This window comes from Onychostruthus taczanowskii, unplaced genomic scaffold (genome assembly GCF_017590055.1).
Source record: "Onychostruthus taczanowskii isolate IOZ18803 unplaced genomic scaffold, ASM1759005v1 scaffold1, whole genome shotgun sequence".
NCBI lineage: Eukaryota > Metazoa > Chordata > Aves > Passeriformes > Passeridae > Onychostruthus > Onychostruthus taczanowskii.
In genome coordinates, this window is record NW_024496525.1 from 4,730,143 (window position 1) to 4,756,042 (window position 25,900).

Genomic DNA, 25,900 nt, shown 5'->3' on the forward strand with positions numbered 1-25,900 from the left:
TTAGAGCAGGAATCCATTTTCATGAAAAATATCTGCAAAACTTCTTCTATCAAAAGAAAGAGGGTAGGATATGCAGCTCACCTTGCCCAAGCTGTCCCAGCAGACATATGCACCTATACACATTTATACATCCCAGCTGTTTCACGGCCAGTACAAGACTCCCTGACACTGCATTCTCTTGCCCACGCTGTTTTTAAGATCCACACATAAGACAGCACTTCACAATTTATAAAATTATTCTAGCGTCAGTGCATCTTACCCATTAAATGGTTTCATGATGTTCAGACCGTTTTCCTCATCTCAAAACAATGTCTTCATTGCTATTTCCAAAACATGTTCCTAAATAATTCTCCCTCTCCTGCTCATGACCACCATCAGATTTTTAGCTGGCAGTTTCTCCCTTAACCATTACCTGTCCACATTCACAAGAAGGCTTTGGAATACACTATCTTTTAAAGACCTGGCATCTTTATGGCAGGCAAAAATAATGACCTCCTCAACAGTTTCTCATTCATGCAGCGAATACCTGATAGAACTAAGCACTGAATGCTCACAACACCTTTGACAGCAAGTCCTTATCAGCACTGAGAAAACTTGATGGCATATTCATTGGTGTCTACTACACCACCTGCTTAAAATAAAAAAATCATGAATTTGTAGTTTGTCCCGCTGGACTTTTAGAAGTAGAAATGTATCCCAAGGATTATAATTTCAAAAATATTACAACTCCCAAGGTCATGTATCATGTTGGGGTTTTTGCATTTTTCATTAGTTCTTCCACAATTCAAGGACAATTTCAAAGACAACCATAAAGCATGCGTTAAGAAAATTCATGTCTGAATTTACCCGAAGTCTAAAGAGTCATATATTGCCTCCTTTTAGCAATCACATTTCCACATTAATGGTTTTAAATTGCCAGAGATGATCATATATAGTCGACTTACACTCTTACCTGGATTTTTGAAGATTAGAGAGACTGTAACTGATGACAGAACACTGAACAGTCTCTTTAAAGCTCTGAACAGCAACATGGAGAGTAAAAAGGAAGAAGTAATTTTCATCTTTTATCATGCACTTTCACGTGCACATTCACATGCACGTGATTTTGCATCTATGTATTAATTAAGACAAGGGGGAGAAAATACATCATTCTGATCTAAATTGGCCAGCTGCAAACACTAGTTTCCCCAACATGACATTCAGATAATTGTATATCTGGCTGCAATAGGTGACAGGGAGGAATAACAGCTGCTTTCAATCCTCCACAATTGCCTTATGTACCTCTTTGTCACCTTCTGATAATCCAGGACTACAGAAATGTATGACTAATTGGGGACTTCATCTTCTTGCAAGAGAAGAGTATCCTTGTACCCTCCTTGGGATGACACGGGGAGCAGTCATCATTTACACACCCTGAACATAACAAGAAGAGTAAATATTCACAGCATATGCTAGGGGTGTTAAAAAATGATAGCCAGATGCCACATGAGAAAATAGTTACTCAGTATTAACAAATTAAGCAATTTAACAAATGTAATGTCAGATCTGTAACATGGGATTTTCCCTGGGCTTTCACTTTGTTTTTCTTCTTTTTGTATAATGCTTCCACAAGCTACAAAATCTACGAAGACCTCATCCTATTAGTCAAAGAAGAGCAAGCAGCTCAAGTCCAACTCTAGTTACACACAGGACTTGAACTCAATCATCTCCACAGACAAGGTGTACCATGGATGACAAGTGCCACTTTCCTATCCCAAGGTGTCAGATTTCAGACTCTGAAAGACTTAACTTTGACTTGGTAATTTTTGGCGTGACACTAATTTTAAGGAGCTCTTTGGTATAAAAAAACCCAACAGGAACACCGAAACCCAAAACCAAACAAAATATCCCCCCCATATATATATATGTACATAACACTCACATTAGTATGATTAATATGTTGGCATTTTATTTTCATGTTTCTATGCACCACACCTTCAAAACACCTGTTCTTTAAAACTCTACAATATTCTGTCAGTCATTGGAGAGAGAGATCATGATAGGTGGAGGGGTGGGGGATTACATTTTTTTCTTGAGACACTATTCTGATTATGACATATATGAAGGAGGGCTAGTACTTTCAAAAGACTATTGAGAAACTGCATTAAAACAATTCCACATGCCCTTGATATGTTTTGGAGAGATAAAATCTCGCTCCTCCTACTCACTCACATGAAGTAATTGGGCTGCTTTACCCATTCAAAAATCATCACTGAAGTGTTCGCCCATCTGTTAATATATGCAACCCTGCCTTCAGATTTGTTGCAACAGAATTTCAAACGCAATCTTCATCTCAAAACCTTTATCTCTGTCTCTCCCTGTACTCTGTAGATCTGAGCACCCAACAGCACCTCTCTTTACCTTTGCAGGAGCACTCGGAGGTTGCCTGACCTTTCCAGGTTCATTCAACACTTCAGGCACTCTTCAAGCAGCTATTTTACTGCCCTAACCCCAACAGACCACAGGTGTGAGGAATACCAGCACCAGCCTGTATCAGCTAATTACCCAATAATTAGGCAAGACACATAGCCCAGGACCTTTACAGGGAAATCTAGAGCCAATTTCAATGTGAACCAATTCTCAGAATATCAAGAAGCCACCTCATATTACCAGCTAATTAAGGAGGTAACTTCATCAGCAGTCAGCCTAAGAGATGTCTGAGCCCTAATAGAGACTGCAAAGATTCACAGCTAATTGTTTCCAGGATCATGACATTACATTCAGCAGAGCTTGTGTGACCAGTCACAAACAGGTGTTTACCAAAAAAAAAAAAAAATTGCTGCTGACCTACCTGGATTTTAAAAAGAACAATTGCATCAATGCTGAATCATTTTGAAAAATCCAGCTGATCTGTCACAGAGCCTAAGCCTCAGATCCATCCTTAAAAAATGCCAGCAGTAATAATGAATGTGTCTCCTTTGTTATTTTTTTATTAATAGCTGGCAAGCCCCTCAAACAAATATCTCTTCCCCTGTTCTTTCATGCTGCCTTTCACCGTCACATCACAGGCAAGATTCTGAAGTATCTCTGTAATGTGAACATCATCAATGGTCTTTAACAGAAGAAGCCTTTCCTTCCCCAAACAAGAAACAAAATCAGTCCATTTTGGAGAAAACTCACCAGCCATCACGGCAAGACCATTAAGCTTGGCTTCCCCAGCTAAAACATTAGTCTCATGCAGTGTTAGATGCTTGGAACCACATCCCAACACAGGCACCAGCATCTGTCTGACTTAAGTCAAAATACTGAGCTGCTAAGTTACACCATTTAGGCAACCTAAGATTTTTTAGTGGCTTGCTAAATAGGCCCAGACTTCTGAAAACAGACTCCCTTTCCTCATCTCATTCTAAGCCATCCTAATTTTCCAGATCAGCTGCCAAAAGCACACATCATCACCACTCCTTGGGTGAGTAAAGCTGAAGGCCCAGCGCCAAGTGTTGCAACCACCCAAAACCAGTGGGTGGATTACACCAGGCACACACTGAACTGCTTCTGTTCATTCTTCCTGGAGCTCTAGTAATGAAACTTGAAAATCTTAAAAATACGGAAGAGATACTTTGCAAAAGAAAAGAATCACATTTTTTAAACCTCCATTTCATTATTGTTTAAAAATAAATTCATTAGCATAACTGAGCTGTCAGAGTGACATTTCTTCTTTACTCACAGAAAACTATTGCAGTCTTACTAGTGACACATAACATCAAATTATTCTAACCAAGGGCAAGGAAAGAAGGTGAAAAAGTGGCTTTCTGCATAAGAAAGCTAATGAAAGAGAAAGATCTATCAGTAACTGAGGAAAAGGAAAGTTGTTGGACTTGACTACTTTAGATCTATGAAAAAGAGACACGAAGGTTACTGCCAACAGTTTCCTCTTATGAAGGGAGACTTACTGGTTTGATTCATATTGCAGCAAAACTTGACAGACACTGCTGGTGTTATCTCCTGATAAATGAACTGATGCACAGAAAAGGACTGTCTTTGAGGTAACAACATATAATGTTATCTCCTAAGTTATGATTCCAATCACTTGCACCCTTGAAAGCAGTTTCCTTCCATTTTTCATTTTCCACAGTTTAAGTCACAGCTTTTCTTTCATCTTTCCTCAAAGGTTATTCACAATGCTCATTGTTCACTCAATATTTGATTTCTCGGTATCAAAAGGAAGAGTAACTTTTTCCCAGAACATCTCACTAGCTGAGCTGAGTCCATAGAAGTTAATAAAACCCCCAAACTTCAATTACTTCAACTACAAACTTCTTATTTTCAATAAGATTATGCATGGCTACTTAGTATTTCAACAGTAGCTATTACTCTGCATGTATATTTTTGCATACAACAATCAGAAAATAAGATCTAAGACCAGTTAAATATAATTTCTTAAGAAACCATTTCTCTAAGACAAATATAGGAATCTCATGAACACTACCCTGTCTGTTATTTGGATGGGGATAAAACTGTAGCAGCAGCTACACACCAACCATCTCACTGTTGCAGAAGTCAAAGGAGTTTGTACCACAAATTCTGTTGCCATCACAAACATTGTGAGCTTGCCGCAGGTAAATATTTATTAGTCCAGTACTCAAGCATTTGTGTATCTCCTTCGGATGTTTTGTTTTTTTTTTTTTTAAATACACTTCAAGAGTGTTTACTTGAATTAGGTGATGAATAGTTTTTAAGTTGCTTCTTTCGTTGCACTGCAGTTCGCAGAGCCTGGAGAATTAGGTGTTTGTTATTCAGGATGTTGTAGCTGCACAGGTTCAGCAGCTTGTTGAAATTCTCTTCGGTGTACGTAAGCAGGCCGGTGCCATAGGGAGCAGCACAGTTGGACACGTCCACTCTTCCCTGCTCCATCTCTGCGGGACTGCGCTCCACACCTGCAACCAGAACCAAGCACAGCAAAGGTACTGAGCTGGAAAACTGCTACCAGGCAGGGCAAAATACACAGTAACAGACAACAAAACCCACTAGCTCACTGCTTGACCTGGCCAGCAGAAAAACTTTTCCATGTAAATTGTTTCCCTCTCTAAATTAAGGTTTTACATCAGAATATTTAATTTTTTTAAGATATGGAATTTTGTATGTTTAATTTTCAGCTGAGTTCTGAGATGACAGTTCTTTATCTACCAGCTGGTAGAAAATTACACCAGAGGGCTCCTGGATTGGGAATCTTCCCTCTCAGGTGGCTGAGATTTTAAGCATATGCAGCAGAACAAGTAAGATAATGAATGGCACAAGGTGTTTTTCAAATAAGCTGGTTCATGGATTCTTCTTCATTTTTTAAGAAAAGTTTCCTGGATCATAGAAAATTAGAAATAAAAAAAAAAATTTGAGTTGATGCATGTAAAAGTATTTGTAAACTGAAACTGAATTTTCCAAGTAGGTTTTTTTTCTAGTGAAACAAGCATTTCTTCTATTGCTGAAATAAAGGAAACAATCTGGCAACTTTTCAAAAATTATAGGTATCAAAGCAGCTTGTTACCCGGGCAAAGCCTTTGCTTCATTACATATTTTCAGCACTTTCCATTCTCAATTTTTTTTTTTTCATGCAAAAAAAGTAATAGGAGAATTCTAGCTTTGTTAACCAAGTAAACATTGTATCTCTTCATGAGACTGTTAGGTGACAGCGTAAGCTACCAGTGGATATAACTTACCAGCTGTGTCCTCTTCTGTCTTATCAAAGTTACATGACCTGTTTCAAGTGCCAGAGGGGGTTTCCCTCAAGGTATAGCTTCTCATGCTCTTATTTTTAAACCTCTTCATTCCAATGCCTGATTAGCTGGCCAATACTCTATGCATCACATCTGGACTGAGACTATACTAACTCAGCCAACTCAGAAGCTTGCCAGTGTCTTGTTTTGGAAGAGGAACAAGTTCAATGAATCAACGGGATGAGACAATCTCAGAAAATGATTACTGCTGTCAACTTACTCGGTGCCTTGTATTTTCGGAAGGTATCACACACCAATGGAAAGTAGGCCAAGACCGGTGCCTCTAAGCTGTCCTCAAACACATAGCACTCCTTCAGGTGCTCCCGGTCTTCCTGGCTCAGCTCTGTGCTGGGGAATGGGATCCCATGCTCCAAACAGTACTCTGAGAATAGGTCCAGTGGCTGTCTCAATAGAGAGGAGAGATTGAACACAAAGAGAGCTTGAAGTAAGACCACCAAACCCCATAATATTTTGGTGCAATAGACAATCTGAGATTGAGTCATACGTTTATAAATAATGCTAACTATGCACTGGAACAAACATACCATCTTAATTTTAATCTAACTTAGGTAACAAAACTATTTACTGACATTCATATGACTTTCAGGTCAATTTTTGTGATTTAGTGAGCACAGTAGAGGATTTGGATAGGGGAAACTTAGATTACATGTGGCTTCTCAGATCACAGGTTCTTATATATTTGCATTCAATGCATCTAACTGTTTATGTCTTCATGTCATCTTACAAATAAATTGCATTAATTTCAATCATATTATTTGAAGAAACCCTCAAGGTTTCTTCAAATGCAAAAAAAAAAAAAAAAATCCTGACTAAAACTCACGCACCAAGAGTCAAACATAAAAGCAAAACTTTTCATTAAAAAAAAAATCAAAATTATGTAGTGTGCATTAATTACATTGTAAAAGTTATTTAACTAATGAGGAACTTGTTCATATGCCTATCCCAGCAAGACACTGAAAACAACTTTGATAAAGGCAGTGACATTATGGTCACAGTTGTGAATAGTACCATTGATATGATCACTTAATTTAATAAAAACCAGACCATTTTTTGGAAGGAAAAAAAAAAGAGAGAAAGAGAAAGCTGTGGTGGTAATTCAGCTGCTTCAAAACATCACCAGAGTCTGTGATCCTCCGCTGTAATTTAAGTGGATAATGACATCCACTTTTCTCTCTGGCCTCAGAATGGGTGGGCAGCTGGTGTTGATGAAGAAAGCTGTATCTATCAGCTTGAGGTAGTCACTCATTTCATTCAGCTGGTTGGGAGAAGAATCCAGCACTGTGTCTGAAAGGCCAAAACTTTCATTATTATTATTATTTACTTCAGGGTCAAGTCTCTCTTTTTCCAAATTAGCATAAAAGAGGGAAAGGGAAATACAATTGATGTATATTGATCTTTGACACAAAGGCCACAGTTAAGTATTTGTCTTTGACACAATTTTAGTATTTATTTACTAAATAAATAGCTCAACTCTGAGATCAGCAAGATGGAGCAGTTCTGTGACTCAGCTTCCCAAAGTGATAAATTACTCTTCTTTCTCAATATGTGTCAATTTGTGGCTATTTAACCTCCTTTGAAGCTTCAAGTCACTCTTTGATGGCGTTTCCTAGGAAGATGCGAATTCAAGCAAACCTGCTGTGCTTCCTCCAAGACAGGAACAAGACGAGGAGTAAATCATCTAGGGCTTGGCAAAACCCATTCCACAAAAATGTTAATCAAACAATATTAATCAAAATTTACCTCTATGATAAAACTTATCAAATATTTGTCGTCAACAAGTATCAGCCCTCAAATCTCCTTCAAAGATATAACTAATGCAATTTCCAATTACCTTTCCACCTGCAAAAGCTCTCATTCTCCAAATATTTGTTATGTAGCTGCAAGCCCTTGAGGAAATTGTGGTAGGTTGAAACCACTGGCCGCCCAGTCATCATTTCCCGAAGAGTTTTGGAAAGGTAACCTTTGGGAATGGATAAGGAGGTTGTCTGTTCATGAGGCTTCTTGGGCAGAGCAGGATGGTTCTCTGCAGGAAGAACAAGAAGAGGATGTGTGTCTGCATTTGGTCAGGATGTTTCTCTGATAACAATAACAACCAAGCCACCAGCCCCATCTGTGACTGGGTGCACACGTGGACATGCACAGTGTTCTGGGCAGTGGGTTTCAGTGCCACACCATCACCTTGTTCGTCCCTGTCTGGCCTCTCCCTCCCCAAAGGGCTTTGGGAACCCTCTCGTGACTAACAAAGCTCCCCAGGGATGTTGCACAGTGAGCACCACAATGGTTTTTCCTGTTTTACAGCACAACTGTTGGTCTCCAGCTTTTCCTTCATTCTCAAGAGCTTGCTGTCCCATAAGCCAGAAATAGGACACAAAAACAAACCCTTTACCAAATGTCAGGTTTCACATTTCAGAGAGGTGTGAAGAAAATGCAGATGTAAGAGAAAAGTAATTTGAAGAACTTACCAATGTCATGCTCAGTGTCTCGAGTCCATCTGTGCCAGAAGTGTTCTGAATGACCCGAGAGGTAGAGAGCATCCATAAAACTCTGGGAAAATATATTGCTCCATGTGCCTTGAAAGTGAGGGGGGGAAAAAAAAAAAAAAAAAAAAAAGAAGGCACCATACTTAATATTAGTTTGAATATTTAGAGCACAGCTATGGCAACACACCTGAATCTAATTATGAAATACTGTGAATTTTCCTATAAATATCAAATGCCACGCCATTCCACACAATGTCTGGCTTACGACCAGGCTGTTTTCGAAACTTGGCTGTCTATAAAAGTCAGGCTGTGAGTTTAAATACTTCAGATGATCAGTTTGTGTGTGTGCATGCATGTGTTCTTTTTAGGTCATTCTGCAATACATTCAGCAAATTAATCACATTTGTCTCAAAAATTGGTTTCCTCTTTTGTCACTTTTGGCTGGTTCATTTGAGTTTGAAATTGCATGACATACATTCTTTGGTGTACTAATACTGCAACTTGCCGACCACCTCTGTGTAGTCAGCTCTTAAGGTGATGTTTTCTTGAGACAGTAAATTACCTTCCAAGAAGCAGATGTGGGATTCTGGGATCTTCTTCATCCGGCGACCCATGAAGAACTCACTACCAAAATCCTCAGAACGAACAAAGGCCCCATATTTCAGGAGACCCACCTCGTAAGGTGTGAACTCCACCCACTCTGCAAATAAGGCACCAAACTGGATTTATTGCAGCATGAACACATGTGAAAAACAGCTTAGAGAATCAGAAGCTGGAAGAACAAGGCCTATAGCTTCATGATGGTGGTGACAGTTCAAGCCACCATGTTCTGAAACAAACAAGTGCCCTCCAACATACACAAATGCAAAATCTAAGTTCATCTCCTCTGCCAAAATCCATTCAGCTTGGTATTCAGGTCTATTTCTGCACTAAGAAGCAAGACCTGGGGCTGAAAGTCCACTAATTGCTAAGGCTCTGCACACAGTGTGGCATTTTGAGCTCCTCTGAGTCAGCAATGACACCAGCTACTATGCATTCTAGAGACTCTGACAAATCACTGCCTTGAGAATAAAAAACTCTGACCAAACACCCTCCCCACAGGGGAACCTTGGCTGGGTGCACTGGGACTGCAGCTGTGCCTAGGAGCAGGTGACCAGGTTCAGTTGCAGAACCTCCTGCTTCATTTGTGCTGGAAACGCTATGGGAACAGTGATCAGAATCCCTGATCAGAGCAGTGCCTCTCCTCAGATCCTTCTCTGGCTGCTGGGAGCTGACTCCTGCTCTCACCCCTCCTCACCTTCTCCATTCTCCTCCCTGCCTGCCTTGCCCTCCTCCCCGCTCTTCAAGGCTCTCTTGGACTAGTGCTGCCTCAGCCAAAGACCAGCAGCTGAAAGGGGCTCTGGGGGTAGGTGGGGATGAGAGAAAAGAGCAGCAGGAGTGGTTCTCAAGGCTGCCAGCAAAAAGCATCTCCATGCCCCCACTGAGCAGTGTCTACAGCACAGCTATCTCCCTTCCATAGTATTAGGATGCATGTTTTTCATCCAAATCAGAAACCAGATATGAAGACAGGGGAAAAGAAATTATTTGAAAGATTTATTCGCTTGGACTTACAGGAAAAAGTTTTGTTATTCAATCAGCCTTAAAAGGAAACTCTTCAGAGTTATAAGGGGGTGCATGACAATCTATACCTTTAAAATCCAAAGTGCTAAAGTCATCCTTGACATTGAGGGACAGGTATATGGGGAGTGGATTCTGCCCCTGATTGACTGCTAGCTGTTGATCCGAGAGTTTGTGAGTGCTTTGCTGTTTACAAAGAGAAAAATTCATTGTAAAAGATGAACATGATGCATAGACTTACTACAGTATCTAAGCATGAGCTATCAATGAAATATCTGCTAAACCTCAGCAGGTTTTGCTCTGTGTACTTTAGCTGTTTGGCCACACAAGTGTGTTCATGTGTTATCTGCCATGAGCTTTCACCAAGGCATTGTGCTTATGGGAGTTTTGGCAAGAGGGACAGGACAACAATGCAAGAAACATGTCTGTACAGTCACTGGGATATGACTTGCTTTAAGGAAAGAAAGATATTTAGTCAGCCTGGAACCATTCACTACAGCTTATGGGTGCACATTGCTATGTCTGAACTTGGCTCTGTGAGAGGCTTCTCTCCTCTCTGTGATACTACAATGATCACCTGACCCAAAACCCAAACTTAAAGATGGAAAATCAGTTTCCTAAACATCTTGCATTTTTTCATGCTCAGACATCTCTTCTAGATGCTCACACTTTAGGGTTACTTTGTTACTTTTATTCTAAAAAGCCAAATAAATCCTTCAGGTGTTTTCAGAGCCTTTTCTCTAACTGAACCCACAACCTTCGACATGGGAAGTAAGAAATCCTGTGAAACAAGAGGGAGAGAAAGAATATAAAATACCTGATGATGTAGCATACAATCAATGAAGAGTCCCCATAAATCTGTAAAGGACACCTTGTGCCCCTCTTGCTTTCTCTCACAAAGCTCATTTTCATAGTATTTCATGTGATCCAAAGAGAAGCAGTGCAGCTTGCTCTTGGTCACATGTTCCCTGATATCACCAACTGGCCCTCTGAGATCCTTTTGTGACCAATTTGCATCTTCATATAACTTTGACATGGTCCTGGATAAAAGAAAGGTACTGTGGTTCATCACAGGGCACGTGACAATTCATTAGCCTATAACACACAAGTGTTTTGAGGCTACACGAGATTCTTGCCCTCCAACTTTTACTTGGAAGAGCGTGTCAAAGTAAGGCAGAATTTAGACTGTGTAATGATTTTTTTCCCCCTGCACAAATACATTTAAAACCATCCTAGCATGTTTGTATTTCAGAATCAAAAGGGTAACAAAGCAACACTGATAACTTAACTCAAGCTTTTGCTAGAATTATCCTTTGGTTGTCCAAGCCACCTCTTCTGTCTGAGGCCAGTTCCCTCAGATGGGTCAGACCCTGTGTGAAATGCTAAGCTGGAGTTTAGCAGCAACTATTGCCCTGGCAAGTGCGAGAGCCCTCCTTGGGTGTGCAGCAGGTGGGCACCTCAGGCTCCTGGCACACATAAGGGCAGGCTTCAGCTGCCAGGACCCAGGGCTCAAGCAAATCCCTGTCATCCCCTCTCATTCCCCACCCCACTTGTTCTAATTCTGTCTCACATACTTTTAGAGCAGCCCTTCAGAGGTAAAATGTTTTAAATCCCCTCAACCCCTCCTAGTTTGTGCAAGGCAGTCACCACTGAGTGCATGAATGACACTCTATTTCTCAGGGGTGTTCTTTAAAAGTCTGCTTTTTGGAAACATATAAGAGTTGAGCCAGACAAATACAACAAAAGGACTTTTGGAGTGTTGCATGCAACAAGATCACAAGTTACAGGCAAACCATCCCAGCTTGTGTGCTTTTCTTTTGGTTTCTGTAAACACTTCAGTGCAGTTACAGAAATATTGTCATTCTCATTAGATTTGTTTCTTGTAGGAGGACAGCACTGAGTGGTCCCATGAAACAAGCCCAAAAGGAAGCCAAGCGCCTACATCAAGCTGAGTAAATTCACCAGTAAGGCAAAATTGTTTGCCAGGTTATCACTTCGCTAATACCAATGTAAGTACAAGCCCAGCTCTCCTTACCAGGTTGTGGCAGATAAACCACTGATGTATGACACACAGTCCAAAACACCCAGCTCCTGCAGAGCCAGCAGGCTGCCAAACATTGCTGTCATGGAGCGCACTCCCCCTGCGGCAGTCACCACTGCCACCACGGGCACCTGCTCAACACACAGAGAGAGGCACGGAGTCACTCATCACCAAAGGAAATACAGGAATGCTGGCCATGCAGAAAAAAGTAACAGCAACACCTGGTTCAGGTAGGTTTTGATTAATTCACCCTCTTCAGGGCAGTGCCTAAGTGTGTGTTTGAGCTGTGTAGACTTTGGTGGAATTTAGCGTATGCTGAAAGCATTTTCCTGATCAGTGATGCTTTGGAGCTGTAAGTAAATACAGTTTTCGTGTGGGGAAACATATTTTTAGATTTTCTCAATGTATATGATTTTTCCTTAGCTCTTTCCCTCGAAACACCTTTTGAAGCTCTGAGTTGAGCTAAGGTCAGAAGAGCAGAACAAAACCTGCCTGCATAATTTTTTTCTTCCTCTAAGTGTGTATACAACATTTGCTATTCTCCAGGCAGATAGTGCCCAGCTTTATAGCTGGGTGTTTATTTTAACACCCTCTTTCCAACTCAGATTACCTCTACCTTCCCTGCTATCAGTGCTATATGTAATTTGGTTTTACTTGTTTCAGGAATGCATCAATTCTGTTACCCTTTCCCCCTTTTCTGTATCGTAAAAACTGATACAACAGACATTCAGTTTTAGGAATATGTGATGCCATTACATTTAATCCTGTCTTCACTGTATTTTATCATCTACTTGTGGGTTTGGGGTTTTTTATAAAATCCTTTTTATTCTCAGTTAATAATAACAAGTCCTACTCTACCTGTTACTTAAGTTCATGAGCACTTTGACTTGGTCGAAAAATGCTGTCCTGCACACATCATAAAGGGCTGGGTGTGCTGGGAGCTGAGCAGAGCAGTGGAGGACATACCCCACGGGCACATTGCCCCAGACTTGCCCCAGGCACCACAGCCCCATAACAGATCATTGTCTTCCAGTAACAGAGCAGATACCTCTGAGTTCAGGGATCCCCAGGAGAGAAGCAAGCAAGAGGTAACAGCAAAAAACACACAAAGAGAGATGCTACAGTGCCAGTGTGCTATGGGAGAGTTGCAGCTTTCCCTGTGAACCTTGTGTGGCAGAGCAGAGAGGAGAAATAGTCTCATTTAAGCAATCAAATTTCACCAGGCTTGGTTATACACACCAGCACGTCAGCAAATACAGCCCTTGGATGCCCCTGAGGGCAGGACAGAGGTTGGCAGAGAATAAAGGTGCTATAACTGGCCTCCTGACAGTTCCTCTTTCATCCTCTGTGCCAAAAATTTGGATAGGGGCTTAGGTGCAAGTGACAATCTGGCCTATACTATTTCTATAGTGGAAGAACTGTATGGGTAGTCCTGCAAGCACGTCACATCCACTTCTCTCAAAGTGGGCCACTACTACTTGAAGTTCCCAAGATGCTGTCCCACATACCTCATCCTCCTGCAGGTCTTCATCTAGATGAAGAACATTTTTCAGAGCAGCAGCAACCACCTTCTTCCTTTTACGGATGAAGTCCTGCTCCTCTGCACACAGACCAAAGCCCAGCCGCAAATCTAAATCCTTGCAACTGGAACACAGGAACAGCACAAGGGAACACCTGCAGCCATTTCAGCAGGAGACACCCAGCAAAACCAACAACAATAAACCAGTTAAAAGAAATTATACTTCCACAAACATGAAAGCCCCCCCTATGTAAATGAAAGCAGGTATATGGATATCCCATGTTCTATATTTGTGCCTTCCTGTGGAGATTTTAGACCAGAATTACACGCTGAACAATTTCACACAATCATAAGGAAGTCAAATAAATCAAGTTATTTCATTGTACTCTGGTATTTGGATACCTCTTCACATTCTCCTGCTGTGCATGTGTTTTCTGAAGCACAAAGGGAGCCTAAGTAGTTATTTAAACTTAACCCACTTTAGTTAAAAGAGCCCTATTACCAAGTTAGGCTTATCTCTACAAAGAATTTGTGCTCTATTTGAGTCAGAAGATGCCTCTTAAATTTATCCCTTCTGTACATTATCATAAATATCATGTACATGATTCATTCTATAGCCTGTATCTTCATGGGGTTCCAGTTTCAGATTTTTTTTTCAGAGAAAAAAAAAATAAACTGCTCTGTCTCTTCTCTGAACATTATTCAATAAAACCCTCTGATGCATCATTCACCTGAAACTATGGCTTGCAATGGAGCTAATTTATCAACAGGGGGTAATGTTGCCCTTCAGAAAATCTCAGCAAGCTAGTCCATAAATAAATTACTGTCCATGTGTTTCATTGAAAAATTACCTGTAGAGGTCTTGTAAATGCATAAAGGTGTTAGACACATCAGAAATCTGGTACACATAAATATGCACATATTATGGATAAACATTGCAAGACAGAGGGATGTTTAGATATCAAAATTACAAAGCATCAACATTAGGAAAAAACATTGTGATGGTTTATACCCCATAACTAGCTACCACCTATCCTATCCTAAATTCTTACCAGCCAATTTAAAAGTTTTTAAAACTTGAAAGCATTTTATTAACCATTCCCCATATTTCAGTCTTTATTTCCTGTTTTGAAATTAGCTAACAATTACATCTACTTTAAGATGTAGCATCCTTTCATCTAACAATGATATTCTGAAAGGAGAGGAGATGGCCTAAGTAATCATTCCAAAGCAATAAAAGATTTACCTATTTTCCTCATTCACAGACACCTCATAAGATTCCCCCTGAAAATCAATAAGGAAAGCACCATAAATTTTAAATAGAATTGAAATTTTGAAGAAGTAGGTTTTACAGTATTAGCAATTATTCACATACATAGCCTAATGATAAATTTTTGGCCTCCTCCCAGGCATTCAGCACATAATCCTTTAAACTACTTTTAAAGCAGCCAGAAATTCTGAATATCCTATTTCCCCCCCCAAATCATAGTTATATTTTTAAGTGTATGCAGAGCTAAGCATACAAATAACTTGCTAATGCATTTTCAGTAACAATATTATTACATTACCAGATATCACATATATACAGTTTACCTTACAGCTTCCAAATATTGTCAAAGGATACTCACCCTCATCACTGTCACTTTCTTTCCCAAGTCCAGAGAATGGAGAGCCACAGCCAGGGGACTACTTAGATCCATTTCCCTCCTACCTGAGCCAGGCTGATTTAAAGAGGGGAAAAAATGTCATAAGAATATTATTTCTAGACCCTAGACACAAAAATAACCAGATAAGGGTTAACTCATGATTCTTCTCCCAAAATTTAGGTTAGGTGTTATCACCAACCATAAGCAAAGCATACCCAGCAGAGAAAACGCTCCTTTGGCAGAGTCATGAGCAGTCTGGGTTGGCTGTGCTTGATGTAGTGGAACCTGGTGGTTTCACTGCTTCCCAGTCTGGAGCCAGGACCTATGGAAATATCCTGGCTTTCTTCATAGGATCCTTTCATGGTGAAGGTGAAATCTCTCCCTAAGAACAAGAAGCAAACCACGGGGAGATGTTAACTGTGCCTAGTCCTAAAATTAGCAAATAAAAGTGCCCCAAGTGACATTTCAGCCTTAGTGCTGCAGGCTTAACTAAACTTAATTTGGACCACAGTGTTTTCCTTCCCCTGTGACCAGTGTGCAGCACCTGGCACTTGGAGCTCCCCTGGACTGCAGGGGCTCAGAACTGACCAGACCTCAAGTTTGCAATACTCAGAGAACTGATCCCGAAAGCCGATGACAGAGTCAAGGTTGACATCCCTGACTCCTCAAGGCCCAACCTTTCATCCACTCAGAAATGCAAAGGCATCTGTTCTGAGTATTTCACCAACCTTGAGGGGAATTTTTAGCAGGCACTTGGTACATAATTCTTTGTGTAAAAATGTGTGTGAATTGATTTGAATACCCCATAGCAGGTGTAGTATGAATGCTACCATCCTACATTCATAATTAAGTTATTTATTGTTCTGTTTATTGTAAATACCATTAAATTGCTTTGTAAATACTAAATCACGGGATGATTAAGTACTGCTGAATCCTTTAGACAAACAATCAAGTCTGAGGCTGTTTGGCAAGAGGGCCCACTCTGAAACTCACAGCTCAATGTGAGGCTCTTCACTCCTGGCACCCTTTCCTTTTCCCTCTTTATCCTTTTGCATCCCTGGTCTCTAGATAAGTAATTCTAGATTTATTCTAATCTGATTTTTCTTTGCGTGTTTCATGCATGTAGTAATAGAGTGAACCTTGCCATCAAACTTTGTCACACTTTACAAATTTATATTAAACTTACACTTGCTGATACCTTTGCCAGTGATTAAGTGACCTAAACCATTTGTGACACCCTGCCAAGTGACAGAGAGCGTGTGTTACACTTGTGGATGCCTCTAGCAGCATTCACATCCCCTGAGCTTTCACTGAAGTCTTTCTCCTCCTGAGAGTTTTGTCTCCCTTCTTTAACTTTCTGTTTTCAGCAGAAAACAGAGGTAAAGGTATTTCAGTTCCATCACAGTGCAATGCTGTTTCCAAGTCTCCCAGCCACTTCCACAGTTTCTCTTAAGCCACAGAGTCATGTCTTCTGAGGATTCTCACTATTAGCAAGGAGGTCATTCAGGAAATACCCAAGTAGCCCTGATGCAAAGAGACTAAATCAAACCAAATATTTATCTAGATTCAGCTGTGTTTCCCATAGCATAAAAAGCAGCAACAAACAAATCCTCACTTTTGTAAGAACTCTTCCTTTTTGTTTCATTCACATGTACTTCCAAACAGGAAACTTCACGAGACTGGAAGAGAGAAGCAATAAAACCACCGGTCACAGAAACAGTTCAGGATTCTCATGAGGTTCTAGGGGTCCTGTAGAAACACAGTGCTTGGCCATGATGGTCTGTGGATGTGAAGAATTTATAGAAATTGAGTACCTTGTATAAATCTTGCAAGCAGTACTGTGGTTAACGAAGCCAAAAACACTGAGGATCTGTCATTACACTTAAATACCATTCAGTCCCCAACAGCTAACACCTGAAATTTTTCTCCCCATCTTCCAATCACATCCTTCAGTTCTGCCCCACCATAAGATAAGCATAAAAAAAAAAAAAATTACCACCAATACACCATTAGTAATGATCTTCTCAGATACACCTGGTCTGAAAAGCAAAACCAAAAATGTTTATTTAAAAGTGTGCATTTAAGCAATAAACTTTCAAAAGCACATTGTCCTCTGAGCTCAGTTTTTCTAGCTGGCAAGTACCATCAGCAGTTGTATCCTTCCCCTCTATCCTGCAGCCTCTGCCAGATCACATCCCATACCTTCCCAAGGATGCTCCTTCCTTCTTATCTCTGCTGATGAGGCTGAATCACAAAATAAACATCCATTCTCAGCTATAAATAGCAAGTGAGACTGTCACTCAAATTTAGGACAGAAGAGCAACAGTGCTGAGATCAGTGTCTGAACACAGGTACATGGAGCCACTTCCCCAGTGCTGTATTGCCACTCTCTCTAAAATGCATTTTATGATGACAAATTCTAAAACATTTAGGTTTTACTTACATGTTCTCCAGTAGAAATTTACTTACATGTTCTCCAGTAGAAATTCCACCTCTAGTTCTTCCCGATTCTGAAAATAGGACTTGTTTTTAAATTTATGAATGAAGAAATATTTTCCTGATACAACTCAGACAATTTATTTATAACTCTCTCTCTCTATTCGCACACCCTCTACTTCATAATATGAATGGATACAGATTTCTGTGGCCACACTTGGATTTCACCTCTCCACTGCTCTACTCTTTACAAACCATCAAGAGAAACAAAAGATTAAGTACTATAGAATAGGGAGCAAGGGTCCTATTATTAATTCATTTGTAGGATAAGACATGGGTAAACCAATGCTAAGGAAAGGAAGAATAGCAGGTGAATGATGTAGAAAAACATAATTAAGAATGAATGGACTTAGTGAAATTAATAGACAGGGAGTATGCCTTGGTTAAAACAAATGAATTTGCAGAGTAAAGTCATTAAACATTAAAAAGGCTGGGAGAAGGGACCAACGAAAATAAAAACTGCCTGGGGGAAGGGAAGAAGAGAGAAGACTGAAGCTGTGAAGGGGAATCAGAGAAAGAGCTGAGAGGAGATAAATCAATAGGAAAAGAGACAGGAAAAGTACAAGAATGAAGCAGCAATAGAGTAGCACACCAACAGTATAAAAGAGACTGAATAACTGTATTACTTCAGCCACTTGCTATGGGATACAGCCAATTCAGGAAATACCAGACAAAAAAAAAGTATATCAGAGATCTTCTGAATCACCCACAGGGAGGAAAACACCAGTCAACAGTGATATAAATCTCTTTGTGGAAAGTGATAGTAGCACTTTTTAATTCATATTCAGAATAGCTAACATTTACTGACAAATATCTCTTCTGTCCAGCTGCACATCATATACATGCTGTGAATTGACTGTGAAAAACATGCCAATCCTGACAATGCAGCTGCCATGGGAAAATCATCTTTACAGTAAAAGTACAGAGCCATTTTGTATTTACTAATTCACATGTAAATGAGACATCTCTGGTGGCTTCTCTGATAGCGGCATCTGTGGCATGTAATGCAGAAGCAGGTAGCTGTGCTTGCTAATTTCTCCCAGATTGTCCATATTGTGAGAATTACAGTGTTTGCAATGTTGTAATAGAAGGCTGGGGCACAGATTTGAGAAAGCAGTCACCTTACACAGATGCAAGACAGACTGTATCAAATATTTAATTGTGCCCAGACTGTACTATCCAAACTAACTGATGGGCTGTCAAAGAACAGCAGAAACAAGGTTCAGAAGAACCCAGCTCATAACATCTGCCTAATTGTGCTTGCCTTATGTTCCCATCCTTCCTATGCTGTTTTACACTCACAAAAGTTATATTTCTATGAAGTCCCACTCACATATTCGTGGGTGAAAAATCCAGCAATGGAAATACTTGTTAGGCCACAGAGAGCAAGAGGCACAGCAAAGCAACCCTGCTGCTCTGGCATTACCCATCTGACCTCTTCAGCCCTCCTTCTGAGATACCTTGGTAGATTAAAGGAATTGTTATGGGCAGAGGTGGCACTAGAGCCTGTTATTAAGATTGCCCAGCCTGTTGCATTACTAAGACACTATCAAAAAATTAAATAACCCAAAGTCTTCTAAAAATTCATATACAGACCATAATCTGTGATGCCTCAGGGGTGCCTGATTCATCACAAACTGAAGAAGGGCAGCTTGACCAGGATGTTCCTGAGACAGCTCACCTGGTCTGACCCCCACCACTTCCACCTTGCTCATGGGCTAAGACAGCTCTGCACATGGGCATGAGTTAGCTAATGGGCTGGCTCAGCTTTGCCCCAGAGCAAATTCAGGGCTTGAATCACACCTGGCATTATCGCAGTCACGTGAGGGCTTTTCTGAGGAAGGCTGTAGCCAGCTGGAACAGGTTTAGTAAGCACTCCTCAGTAAGGATTGGTCTTCTGAAAGAGTAGTTAATAAACCTCTACAAAGCAATAGTAATATAAAAAACAGGCAAGAGTGTTTTCCAAAGAACCTGACTGACACAGTGATTTACAAATAAACGGAGCACACCATTCCTGGGAACCATAAACTGAAGCCCTTGGTGAAGTGTGAAAAAGCCCTGAAGTTGTTACTACACCCTCCAGAGAAGGCGTTACATTGAGCAGAAGGTGTTTATATTCTGAGTATATATTCTGCTCTCTTTGAAGTTGTGTCATTTCTCCACCCCTCCTCTCTGCAACTTCATCCACTCAGTGTTTCATATGATACTCTTTATCTTTATTTTTGTTGTTTATACAACTAAACACAGTATTTTTGAGACACATGCAGCAAATAAAACTCTTACATCATACACTCACTAAGAAGAAAAAATAAAATACTGATGATATTCTCATTCATGAAGGCCTGCCTCTTCTGTGCTGGCTCAGCCCCTCTAAAATAAATTTGTAGCAAAGGAGCATAAGCAGACTTGCTGAGATTTTTTCTTAAAGTTCTTGAGTAGAGGAGGAAAAAAAATCAAAGAGATTATCACAAGAATTAAATGCTTCATTTAGAGAGCACATTATCTGAAAGAAATGGCCAAAATCCCCAGTGAAGCTGAGAGGAGACAGCCCTATTGAGCTACTGGCCAAAGGGTAAGAGCAACTGCCTGGAAACGGGGACAGGTTTGTTCCTAACTCTGCTCTGTCAATCTCCTACAACAGAAATGAGACCTCCTCCTAACCATCAGCTTCTTTATTTTTGATTCTTTTTCTCACTGATTTTAAAATATATAGTTTTGAAATTTAAAAAAAAGGGAATACAGAAAAGTATTTTGCATCTTATTCTACTCACAACAGGGGGTGTTCACGACCCCTCTCCTAAAACCCAAGCATTCAGCTTTTTTTAGTAACATCCTTTTTAACAAAGTCTTTGTGTGTGAGAACCAATTTAATATTCAATAGAGGTAGCAACTTGAGACAAAATTCTAATCAAGAGTATTATTTTCTCTAGCCCCTCACCCTCACCTCTGGATTCAACTCAAAACTCAGGCAAACTTTTTCTCCAGGCTGGATTTTAGCCACATCAAAGCGGACAGTCATAAGATGGTCATCTGGTGTAAAAGTGTCCTCATCACAGACTGCCAGCTCCAGGATGTTCTGAGGAAAGAGGCAGAGAAGGATGTAAATCACATATTCTGGGTCTACTAAGCCCAAAAGGAAGGTCCAGCAAGAGGCAGCATTCAGCCCTCACGTCCATGTGGACAGACTCCTGGGACAGCACAGAGCTCAGCTCACAGACCATGAGGCTCAGACAGCAGAGTCAGGGACCAACCCTAGAAGAAGTAAACCATCAGATCTGGCAACCAAAGAGAGCTCCAAAAGAAGAGGAAACATAAATTATATTAATGATGGTAACATGCACCAGATAGAGCAGAGGTTACACACACTATTCCTCAAATAATTTGTGGATTCAAAATCACTACCTTGAGAAATCTTGGTATTTTGTCAGAAAGCAATAATAAAGGGGAAATTGTTAGCCCTTTAAAATTAAAGTTAAAGCACAGTACCAAGCTCTGAACAGGTCCCCTGGCAGTTCCTCAGGGCTCAGGTTACCATGAGAAGATGCAGCACTAGTAAACTATGAGAAACTGATCCAGTTTGGACTTTGTATCACTTTCTGACTGCACACCTATTTCTGCTAACTCAATGAACATTTCAACAGTTTTTTACAACTGTTCTGGGATACAAAGACGCATTCAGCATTATTCCAGATACTCCACAACCTTCTGAGCTTAAACTACTTCTTTCAATCAGGTTAACTGAGTTCTAGATCCATGTGAGTCTCAAGCCTTTCAAAAGAGTCTGCCCACAGGAGGTGAAGTTGCCCCCTTTAGAAAGCACCCGCTCATAGACACAGGTCCCACCTTTACTTCACTCTGTATCACAAAGTGGAAAGTTTCATTCCAGACAGGATTTCTGCAGTTGTGTACAGTTCTTGTCTGGGCTTCCTGACATGAAGCTGTTGGCAGCCACAACTTGACATAGCAATCAGTTCGACTCCCTGTGTTAACAACAAGTTGCACAATTAGTACAGCAGTACTCTGTTATTATTTGATTAGCCCAGCCAGGGAAAGAAAAGATTAACCTCTGAGGAGTCCTAGATATTTCATTAGACCCAAAGAAAATATTCCAGGTTTAGAGTTATTTAACTTTTCTATTTTGTTTTATATCAGTTCCAAAAAAGTACATTTTAAACCACTAATTCTATATGATAACAAGAGCCAAAGTATTTTATTTCAACAGTGCTGAACTAAGTACTCTGGCTCTTGTGATTAACTCCTGTTTTCAAATACTTGCCATTTTCAAAAAAACCTCATATACAACTTCACTTCTTCAAATGGCATTTTTTAAAATTAAATGGAAATTTTAGTTTGGGAGATTTTCATTTATTTGTAGTGCAAAAGTCATCCAACACTGATGGCACAGTGAAGCCACAAACACAGCAACATCCAAAGCAACTGGTTTGATTTTTCCTGTCTTTCACAAAGATGTTCTTTCCCAAAGGGAATTGGGCAACCTGGAAAAAGGGGCACTGAAGAATTAAAAGAAAGGGAAATACCACAGAGTAGCTGATAAAGGGAAGAACAACTTCTTCAACACAATTTCTAGTCTATTTCCTTTCTGGTTTCAAGTGTTTTCTAAATTACTTTGAATTTAAATGAAAATGAAAGTAAATACAACTTCTTCACCCAAACCCCCCTGAAACATTACTGTAATCCAAGCAACAGGTGTGCAAGAGCATTAAAATCAGGTGACAGTAGTTTTCTTGCTAAGTTGTCAAGTGCCATCAGTGATACTTACACAGATCTGCTTTGCGGAGATTTTTCATGCCAATAATTTTTACAGAAAGCCAGCACAACTGAGGCACTTCTGGCTGCAAAACAATGAGAAAGATACCTTAATTATGAGCAATTAAATCAGATATAAATAACATCACTTATGCTTTAACACCAGAAAGGCCAATATATCATTATAATGCAGTGAATTTGATTTTAACTATTTCAGACATTTTCTGAGAAGAAATATTTTCTTGCAATTTGACATTGAGTAAAGATAGCCTGTCATTCACAGCCAGGGTCTACATTAATCAAAATGAAACCTCATTAATACAACAAGCAGAATTGATACATGAATATAAACCAGGGGGCTTTTAAAGAACCAAAATTAAAGAAAGCAGGAATCCCCAAAGCTCTAAGCAATGTAAGAAAATGGAAAGCTGAGAACACAAAGTAAAATAGGCATTATATCAGAGTATGTAATTAAACACAAATAAGCAACAAAAAGCTATAATTGTATGTAGTAAATGCACATACACACCAAAAAAAGGCACAGAAGAGCAATCAGACAATTCAGAATGTCTTGGCCTAATCAGGACAAGCCTAGGCTGACCTGATCGATCTACCAAGGAGAAGCCCTGAGGCATACAATATTGACAACCTGTAGCGTAGGTAGGGTTCTATAGGGAAGAAGGCTCTTGAAGAATCCACAACTCTCTCCATTTTTTCCTGTTCTCCCTCCACTCCCTATCACAGCTACACACAACCCTACACTCAGTTACTGGGAAAACAAGACAGTGTTGAAGAATGTCAAGAGTAAAATACTACACGCAGAAGCAATGGCTCCATTAATTAAATTAAAAGCAGCACTTAAATCTCCAAAGAATCATGATTTCTAAGAAACTGTCTGCTTAGGACCTCCTTGTGTACCTCTTATTTTGATACACCCTGCCCTGACAGAAGCAGACTAAAGATCTAGATAGCAATAAGCCACCAAGCCAATTGTTATTTACAGCCTACTGGAACAATTCTCAACTCAACACTTGTCTCTCAAAGTGTCATTTGAACAAAACCAGAACATCTGAAAGAAGCCCATCAACCTCAGCATAATTTTTGGCAGCAGTGCTTCTGGGGATGAAGGATGAAAGAAATACATGATCCACATTGCTGAAAGCTCAACATTTCATCCAAATACAGAGGATTAATTTTTCATCCTCACCTTTAGTACCATCCATATCCATTAGTTTGGAGAAAACTTATTCATGAGATGGCTTAAACACTAAGCAACTATACTGACACAAACCTAGTTATTATTCCATAGTGCTAGCAGTTAGTGAATTGGCTCTCTCCCAGATCTAAGAAAGAGTTATCTTCATTCTTTTGTACTGAATGCAGCTAAGGAACAGATGGAGAAAACTCAGGGGCAGAAAAACATATCATACTATTTTCATTTTTCAAGTTATTAAATATATTTTCAACTAACTATTAGTCATAAAACAGAATAATTTGTAACTTCTCCAGTATGTACTATATTCAGTACTTTCCAAAATGAATTCATCTTCATAAAAATCAGCATTCACAAAAGTGTCAGACATGGGAGTATACCATTTTATTTGCTCATCTGCCTCATAAAGTAAAGGAAGAACAATTTAAGGACTAAGCCTTGGGTGTTATGAGGTATGACTACCATCATATAATCATACCACAGCAAACCAAGACTAAAATCCAGCTCTCCCAGTTCCTTGCCTAGCATTTAAACCACAACCTCATCATCTTCCAACCCCTAAGTCACAGTGAATGCTTTGCACTCTAGACAGCACACTCACAAAGAAGCAAATATTCCCTTAACTATCTGTTAATAAAAGTCACCTCTCACAAAAACAGTTAAGCTTGGGGAGAGACTGGAAAGGCTGGCAGGTATCACAGCCATCCTTCATGCCCTGCAGCTCTCTCCTTGCAACCCAGAAGCTCCTTCCATACAGTACCTCATTTTCAGCACTGCATGGCCTTTCATGTTTCCTCCTGCTGATTCCAATCTTCCTGTGCGGATTTGCGCGGACGAACCGATCCTGGAGACAAAGAGCCAAAAGAACGGCCAGTGAAACCCAGCAGTCAGTAATTTTCAGTTTCTGCTCAGAGACCCTTGCATTTCTCCCCTTCATGATGGGATATATCCATCTCACCAGGACCATCTACCTGCTGCTTTTATCTGCCTACTGTAAACGCATTTAACCTTTAAGGATCAAAATTCTCCAAGCATTTGCTTTTGATCAATCTCAACCAAGACCACCAAAAAGATTCTTCTGCCCCATCAGTAATTTTCTCTTACCAAAGGTGAATAGGCTGATCCCATCAGTATTTTTGTTTCATAAAAGGCACTGCTGTAAGGCTCCAGTCTGTGTGTCTCCCAGCTGGTAGGTGCTCCTGGACCACAGCTGTGGCCAAGAAGAAGAGCTGCATAGATTGACTCACAGCTCCTCCTCCCACTGATTTCAAAAGCACAAATGATGCACTTGTTCTCTGCCACATGAAGACTTACATTTTCTCTTTTTTTAACACCACAGCAGGGGAAAAAAGGAGATGGGTCAACCATTTTATCACAGGGTAATTCCAGAGTCATTATCCACCACCATAAGGTCTGAATAACTGCACACAGAGGAATCTCCTGGGGTGGTTCCAGCCCCCATCAGCTTCTCCAGTCAGATGCACAACAGCAGGGATTTTCACCAAGTTCACTGCAAATTACAGTCATGAAGTAGAGGCTGGATCTCACAGGCACTGGCAAATAGTTAAAGAAAACACCTTGTAGCTTTTCTTCTCTCTTATTTCATTGCATAGAGGATGTTAAGAGGTCAGCAGAGCCAGCAGGAGCTTTTGATATGGAAATGTTTTTTAGCTAAAGTGCTGCTTTCAATTAAATGATGTTAGACTCTCATAAGCTTTAATAAAAATAATTACACACCATTTTCTCAAAAGTTTTTAAAATCCCAGTTAAAATTGTCAAGTCTGCTCTCTTTTTAATTTTGTAATAATTTACCATTATTCTTCTGTAAGGACAGGCAACATATAAAACCAAAAGGACCTAGTACTATTACAAAAATAGCACAGTAGCCAACTATTGCATTAAACATTATTAAAATCACTAAAAATAGGTGTTATTCAATAGTTATTCAATAAATTGCAAATGAAATAAGTTTTTTTAAAAACTCATTTTTTAGAATTTTCAAAATTCTAAGTCAGAATGAAAACCTAGAACATATTAGGAAAAAATAAAAGTCTTATTTTTCAACCCTTTCTAATGAAAGTATTTGAGTATTCCAATTGTCCTATAAAGAGCTACCTTAGATGAGACCTATCTTAGATAAAGTTTCAAATTATTATCATAATTCGTTTTGCCTTTTAATAGATTCGAGCATTCAATGCATGAATGTTTCTGCTTTAAGCTGTACGCAAAAAAAGCCAGATGACTTCCCACCTGAAGTTTTTTTGTTGGGTTGTTTTGTTTTATTGTGGAACAGGTATTACAGTAGAGAATTACTTCACTTTTTTATACAATAACACTTCTGCAGTAATGCTCT

The 25,900-nt window shown here is 39.8% G+C and overlaps 1 protein-coding gene across 1 annotated transcript; it reads right to left on the reverse strand.

Moving 5' to 3' along the window:
• Positions 1 to 4,674: 4,674 nt before the first annotated feature.
• LOC121332891 (cytosolic phospholipase A2 epsilon-like) lies at positions 4,675 to 24,675 on the reverse strand. The gene is made up of 21 exons (XM_041398800.1): positions 24,652 to 24,675; positions 24,308 to 24,391; positions 22,348 to 22,420; positions 21,411 to 21,547; positions 20,512 to 20,643; positions 17,541 to 17,581; positions 17,068 to 17,110; positions 16,687 to 16,750; positions 15,287 to 15,453; positions 15,054 to 15,146; positions 14,672 to 14,709; positions 13,415 to 13,550; positions 11,901 to 12,040; positions 10,683 to 10,905; positions 9,937 to 10,051; positions 8,811 to 8,948; positions 8,231 to 8,338; positions 7,600 to 7,791; positions 6,886 to 7,052; positions 5,968 to 6,148; positions 4,675 to 4,913 (listed from the first exon to the last, which is right to left on the reverse strand). Exons 1-21 carry the CDS (start codon positions 24,673 to 24,675, stop codon positions 4,675 to 4,677), a joined length of 2,535 nt encoding a protein of 844 aa, XP_041254734.1.
• Positions 24,676 to 25,900: the final 1,225 nt, after the last annotated feature.